This window comes from Protomyctophum parallelum, assembly GCF_964188405.1.
Source record: "Protomyctophum parallelum genome assembly, chromosome: 10".
Lineage (NCBI taxonomy): Eukaryota > Metazoa > Chordata > Actinopteri > Myctophiformes > Myctophidae > Protomyctophum > Protomyctophum parallelum.
This window is the reverse complement of record NC_139704.1, coordinates 30,895,562-30,903,034: the sequence shown is the minus strand read 5'-3', so window position 1 is coordinate 30,903,034 and position 7,473 is coordinate 30,895,562. Positions and strand designations below refer to the sequence as shown.

The window sequence follows — 7,473 nt, the reverse complement described above, 5'->3', positions numbered from 1 at the left end:
CCATTCAGCTATATCCACTTGAACTGCCAATATACCCGTTGTGGGTCGAAAGGGCGTTTCTGTGTGGAGTTTGCATGTTCTCCTCGTGTCCCCTAGGGTAGATACCCTCACAAAACACATGCAGTAATCCTGGTCTCTAAAACTGCCTCCCCCTGGCCAGCCGGGGCGCCTGATGGAGGGGAAAGGAACTGGTCGGAATAGCGTGACTCCTCATGCATAGAAGGAAGCATGAGGTCAGTCCGCTGCCCCCCCCCCCCCCAGGTTGGCAGAGGATTACATTACATAATTCATTGGCACTGGGTGAAAAAAAGCTGGGTTGCAAAATCGTGGGATAGAAAAATAAATGAAATAAATGCTGCCAAAAACAACAGTGGTCCCCGGTTGGACCACTGGTTGAAAAGATGATGTATTCCATCAGTTCTCAGTCATGGCTCATGTTCTCAGCCCTTCTGCACCCTCTCTCTCTGTCCCCCAGGAGGGCCGTGGGTTGATCCGAGCACAGCACCCCGGCAGCGCCAAGATCCAGGAGTTCCTCGGCCAACTGGAGCTCCTGTGGGAAGAGTTGCGTCGCAGGCACCAAAGGAATGCTGTTTTTCTGCAGGCTTCAGAGGAGCTGGGTTTCAGGGTAAGGTCCTCCGGCTCATAGTTTCCCAGAATAGGAGTTTTTCTCATAAGTCATAATGAGGTAAATTGCTTTATTTCTTAACGCATTTTGACCTGGGAACGATTCTACAAATGACAGTTTTCTGAAAAACCCTATGTTGTTTCTATGTGTCAGCCATTCTCAAACATTTTCATGTCAAGGACCCCTAAAAATATATGAAATTGGCCACCGACCCCCATCTGAAAATATGTTGTACCAAGCAAAGATTTGAGTTCAAAACCCTCACTCTGAAAGAATATACATTCAAAGATTTGCGCCACATTTTCACAACTTTTCAAAAATAGCAGACCTACAAGCTCGTAGCGCGCCTTGTAGATCTGCTATTTTTCAATAGCTAAATTATAACATAATGTTTAAAACACCAAAAGGGGTTCCCGCCCAAAATGGGTTAAGCTGGAGTGTAATTGAGTAATTCATGGGTGTGTGACGGATAATCTTAGACTGGTATTCCTCATTTGAAGGTGTTATAGTGGCTCGGGGCCTGAGCTATATACACTCCCAGTTTAGGAGCTCAATTACTTTGCTTTTTACCACCTTAATTGGCAAAGCCTGTAAGGTAGACCTATCTTTAAAAATGGTTGATCCAAAGCATATAAATTGCTCAGCCATATCATTTAATTATGGGATGGAAAGAGACTGCAAATTCCCCCCAAATTTAAGTCTGGGAATAAGTAAGTGTTTTATTGGAACAGAAGTTATTCAGGTCAGGGTCTACCTCCAGAGTATTCAGTGTGTTTAACTTGCCAATTTGTGCTTCATTGGACTTTTCGTACTTAACTTCATGAACAGCCTTTCTCTTTTGTCTTTTACTCAGTGAGTGATTTAGAGTCTAAAATGTGGTGCGATGTGAAGGCCTATTCATTTCATACTCGGTGATGATGTGACCACCGAAAACTACAACAATGACGTCACGCCGCGGGTTTCACTAACCACCAAAAACTACAACAATGACGTCACGCCGCGGGTTTCACTAACCACAGAAAACTACAACAATGACGTCACGCCGCGGGTTTCACTAACCACCAAAAACTACAACAATGACGTCACGCCGCGGGTTTCACTAACCACCGAAAACTACAACAATGACGTCACGCCGCGGGTTTCACTAACCACCGAAAACTACAACAATGACGTCACGCCGCGGGTTTCACTAACCACCAAAAACTACAACAATGACGTCACGCCGCGGGTTTCACTAACCACCAAAAACTACAACAATGACGTCACGCCGCGGGTTTCACTAACCACTGAAAACTACAACAATGACGTCACGCCGCGGGTTTCACTAACCACCGAAAACTACAACAATGACGTCACGCCGCGGGTTTCACTAACCACCGAAAACTACAACAATGACGCCAAACTAAGACGAAAAATGTTCGTCAACTACCTTTTTCCACAGCTATTATGACAGCATCAAGGCCCGCCAAAATACATTTTAGTCGACTAAATCAACTGTAGATTTAGTCGACTAAAATCTTATATGTAGTCGACTAAAACTAGACTTAACACTGAAACATTCCAGGTGACTAAAATGTGACTACAACTAAGTGAAAACTATTCCAGAGACTATATGACTAAAAACTAAATCTAAATTTGCTGCCATAAAAGCAACACTGGTTGTATTATAATATAATATGTCTCTCTCTCTCTCTCCCTATCCAGGCTGTAAAAGTGCTGCAGGCTCTGGGCAGCCTGGAGGCCTGGCTGGAGTCCGTGGAGCTGTCCATGCGAGAGTCCTCCTTAGCGGGGGGACCCCGACACCATGAGCAGGGCCGAGAGGGAGAGCCGTCTGCTGCAGCGAGAGGTGTCGGCGCGCAGCCCGGAGCTCAGCGCGCTCCGGCAGGAGGTGGACAGGCTCCGGGGCCAGACGGGGCCCCACGCAGAGGGCCTGCCCGCCCGCATGGACCAGGTCCAGAGGAAGTGAGTGGTTAGGGTCAGGGTTAGTTCCAGTGAAGAAGTATTGACATTTTAAAATGTAAAAGGAGCAATTAACCCATTTAGGCCTGACGTAAAAAAATTGAAATAAAAAATAAGTATTCTGAAAGAATATATGTTAAAAGATTTGCACCGCATTTTCACGATTTTTCAAAAATAGCAGACCTACAAGCTCGTAGCGCGCCACTCGGTGGCACGCTATGAGCTTGTAGATCTGCTATTTTTCAATAGCTAAAGTATAACATAATGCTTAGTTAAAACACCAAAAGGGGTTCCCGTCCAAAATGACGACAGCGTTAATATACTTTGTTGCAAGTAGAAGTCCTGCGTTGAAGATCTTACCTATACGTACTTGCTTTAGTTGCTTACATACTTACTTGCCTACTTAGTATCAAAATAGACTTATACTAGCAAAAGTTAAAGTTAATGTACACATGCAGAATGCCCATTTCAGAACCATTATTACCATCATTGGACTGTTATTATGAACCACTTATGGCCTATTTTATGCTTCACAATTTCAAAATAGCGTACTATTCTACAATTTTCGAATAATTTATAAAAAATGTGGTTAATAATTTGATCAATTATATATTCTAATATCTAAATCTAGATAATCTAAATCTGCAAAATAATTAGTAACCAAAGCTGTCAAAGAAATGTAGTGGAGTATATAAAAAGTACATTGGAATTGTACTCAAGTACAGTGAATAAATGCATGCACGTACAATATTTTCCACCATTGCAAAGGGGTTTTCGGGGGAAGTCGCAGTCACAGGAGATTCATGTTATGGATGTGAACGTTGGAGACCCTACCCTGTGGTCTGGGTGTTCGCTGTGGTCAGGAAATAAAGCACGCATTTTGTCAGTGTTTCCAAGTGACTACAGAGTTATGTCTGCCATTAATGTATGATACACCGTGTACAGAATCAAACGTGGAAGAGAGTTATTCATAAAACCCAAAGGTTATATTTATTCAAAGAAAAACAATTTCACTTCATAAAGTGCACGAACCACGAACTAATATCGTATTCATTCATACTAGCACTCGATTTGTAAACGTATTTATTTCTTTTACTTGGGGCAGAATATAATTCCCCCATGTGCTCATTCATAGCGAGGCAAACGTTGACTCATTTGAGACGTATCGTGACATTACACTTCACCCGCGGGTTGTCAGTGTATGTCAGAATCACTCATGCCCATGTTTTCCAAGTCGATGCCCGTGCCCCCTTGGCGAGGCTCTGGTTGCCTCTGGGAGGAGGGCGAGTTGGCGCGTGGCAATGCCGGTTGGGTTTATTGGACGCACCTAAATGTCTATAAACACAAGAGCAGACTCTGTAAAGGACACCTAGCTAACCAAAGAAAATAAATAAAAAGGAAAGAGCTCCGGTTAAGTGTTTCCAGGGCGAGGTTTGTGTTGGGATGAGGTTAGTGACGGATGTGTGGATGCAGGTACGAGGAGCTCTCTCTCTCTCTCTCTCTCTCTCTCTCTCTCTCTCAGCAGCTGTGAGACACTTGGGGATGACCTGACTATTGAACCCGGCACACGAGTGGCTCAAGGCTCATTTGTTGTGTAAAGAAAAAAGAAAACGTCGCTCCATTTGCAAACTCTAATATAACATAAACCCTGGGTGGCCATGCAGGGTTCTTTCATGACCCGCAGTGTATATTTACAAGACATTATGATGTTATGAATTGCTTTAGAGGAGCGACACTCTTGCGTGACAAACTGTGCCCTTAATAGTTGCTGTGATGTGGTTCCGTTGAAGGAAGCGCGGGCCTGTGTTCCTGGTTACAGAAAAACATTTGAGGTTGCGCTGCAGAGTTGGTTATTAACGTCCCCACCGTTGCGCTGCAGGGTTGGTTATTAACGTCCCCACCGTTGCGCTGCAGGGTTGGTTATTAACGTCCCCACCGTTGCGCTGCAGAGTTGGTTATTAACGTCCCCGCCGTTGCGCTCCAGGGTTGGTTATTAACGTCCCCGCCTTTGCGCTGCAGGGTTGGTTATTAACGTCCCCACCGTTTCCCCCACGCAGGTACCACAGTGTCCAGAGTGCTCTGACCCAGCAGAGCTCCAAGCTGCAGGACACACGCATGCTCACCGAGTTCCTGGAGCGCGTGGAGCTGGAGGAGAGCCAGGAGTTCAGCAGCGGGTGTCAGTTCAGCCTGGGACAGGTGAGATGTTTAGAGTATAATTAGTCTCAGTTTTAGTCCTCATAGCTTTTACGTTTTTAGTTTCCCTCTGTGAAAAAAGGTAGACGACGGACATTTAACGCCATAGTTTTAGTCGACGAAAACAACACTGAGTACAGCCCATGGGACAGGTGAGATGTGTCCCATCTTCTTGCTTTGGGATGTAATCGTGAGCTTGTAGATCAGCTGTTTTGGCTCCATGACACAGGCAGGCACACAATGAAGTATAAATCAACTTCACTTTGCAGCCAACATTGGAATGTCCTTGAGCAAGGTACGCTGTATTCAAGTTTTTGACGGGGAGTTTTGCTGTAAAAGAAGACTTTGTTTCTTGGTCAAAATTGCTTTCTTAACTGGACTCCAGCCCCTGAATCGCTATCCACGATCAGGGTTCTGCTGACACTGTCGAGGGCAGGGTTCTAACCGGCTCAATGGGGATGGGGATGATCTGGTGTGAATGAACCCATCGCCAAAGAGTCTCAACACTTTGCCCCGTCTCAGAGAACGGCTGCACTGAGGCCGAATAATGGAGTGAAACAAAATGAAACTTCGGGCTGAGTGTCAGGCTATTTCTTAACGAATTTCGTGTGTGTGTGTGTGTTACAGCCTCTCCACAGTGACATCACCTCGACCCCCACCTTGCTGGGACTCCCCAGTAGTGGCGGTGGGGATGGGGGTGGCGAGCCCCTGATGGAGAGCATGGGAGACCCCCCTGTGGAGGAGCTGCGGGAGGCCGTGGAGATGCTCAACGACACGGTGAGAGAGAGAGGCCGCTCGCAGAGCCACGACCTGGCCATCCACCAACTACTGAGACAGGTACACTACACTACACACCACCCACTACCCACTACACACTACAAGACCTGGCCATCCACCAACTACTGAGACAGGTACACTACACACTATACACTATACACTACACGACCTGGCCATCCACCAACTACTGAGACAGGTACAATACACACCACACACTACACACTACACACTACACACTACACGACCTGGCCATCCACCAACTACTGAGCAAGGTACACTACACACTACACTACACTACACTACACACCACACACCACACACCACACACTACACACTACACACTACACACGACCTGGCCATTCACCAACTACTGAGCAAGGTACACTACACACTACACTACACTACACTACACTACACACCACACACCACACACTACACACTACACACCACACACTACACACGACCTGGCCATTCACCAACTACTGAGCAAGGTACGCCACACACATTTATGATACCATTTAGACTTAGAGAAAAGATTCTACAAATGTCTTCTAAATCATGACAGTTTTCTGAAAAACCCCATGTTTCTATGTCAGTCGTTCTCAAACATTTTCATGTCAAGGACCAGGGGTCCTTGAGGGACCAGGGGTCCTTGAGGGAGTTCCAGGGGGTACCCAGCTAAATGACAGTTTGGAACCAAAGGAACCATTTTGGTTCTGTAACTCAGAGTGTACAAATGGAACCAAATTGGTTCTCAGAATTAAATTAACATTGATTTTACAATATAAATTGGGGTCCCAGAGATAGAAATTCCATTAAATGGGGGTCTGTAGCCTAAATGCATGTAAAACTGGGGGTCTTTTGAAATTAAACTGGTTGAAAATCACTGTTAAAGCCGTAAAAATCTTCTCTTCTGGGGGTGTCTCTCTGGCATATCTTTTCAGATGGTGGTCCGCGGGCTAATTAGGGTCATTTTGGGGGTCCTTGACATAAAAAAGGTTTGGGAACCAGTGATGTAACCGACCACAAAGACCCAAAGTTCATCCAATAGATAGATGTCAGTATAAGGTTTCGTTACAATGATCTTACATGAAGTTCAGCACGTCCAAGATTCCAATACATTAAGTTCCTCCTTTTTGTCATGAACAGCTGGCTGGCCCATGGCTGCACACACCAACATCTGCTTTTCTTTTGTCTGTGGCTGCATGCTGGCTTTAATAGACCCCAAATGAGCCACCACTCCCTATACAATATGTGGTGTTTTTATTTGTATTTTTATTTGATTTATTTTTGGGCTAAAAGAGACATATGCATGTCAAAATATCCATGAAGATGCTTGTCCATGTAGAGGAGAACCAGTGACAAGTATTAAAATCAGACCCGTCTTAAGTGAGTGGTGCTGTACTTGTACTGTACTGTACTGTACTGTACAAGCCCTCAATTCAGGAGAATTGCTTTTTTTCCCCCGAAGTCTCCTGAACTTTGTTTAGAAATCCATGTCATTACACCGTATCTCCACTAGCTTAAAGAGCGCTGGGTTTATTGGTGTGGATTTTGCCCAGACCAGAAATGGATTTGGACAGGCGGACACCTGCCCTCACCTTATCGTATAGATACGCCTCTGGCTGAGTTGCGCTCGGATAATAGCTGATCTACAAGCTCTCAACGTGTCGCAGCGGGACGCGTTGTGAGCTTGTAGATCTGCTGTTTTCGCTATTGTTTTTTTGTCCAAAAGTGCCCTAGCGTTTACGGGATTTCAGCCCTGTCCTGCCTCTCTCTAACACTCTCTGCATGTCCCCTCATGTCTCATGACTCTGCTCCTGTCCCCCGTCTGTCCCCTGTCTCATGACTCTGCCCCTGTCCCGTCTGTCCCCTGTCTGTCCCCTGTCTGTCCTCTGTCTGTCCCCTGTCTCATGACT

The 7,473-nt window shown here is 45.6% G+C and overlaps 2 protein-coding genes across 4 annotated transcripts in view; both read left to right on the top strand.

Moving 5' to 3' along the window:
• LOC310865787 (uncharacterized protein) overlaps positions 1-681 on the top strand; it is a gene marked incomplete at its 3' end in the record, with an annotated part of 35,817 nt that extends 35,136 nt beyond the window's left edge. The window contains exon 15 of the mRNA XM_083774996.1: positions 445-681. Within this exon, the coding sequence (XP_083631122.1) occupies positions 445-681 (237 nt within the window). The remainder of the gene's footprint in view (positions 1-444) is intronic.
• mymx (myomixer) overlaps positions 486-7,473 on the top strand; it is a 28,392-nt gene continuing 21,404 nt past the window's right edge. For all 3 annotated transcript variants that reach the window (XM_083775684.1, XM_083775683.1, XM_083775682.1), the window contains exons 1-4: positions 486-625; positions 2,330-2,587; positions 4,642-4,780; positions 5,405-5,614. In XM_083775684.1, the coding sequence (XP_083631810.1) occupies positions 2,430-2,587; positions 4,642-4,780; positions 5,405-5,614 (507 nt within the window). In that variant the 5' untranslated portion in view covers positions 486-625; positions 2,330-2,429. The remainder of the gene's footprint in view (positions 626-2,329; positions 2,588-4,641; positions 4,781-5,404; positions 5,615-7,473) is intronic.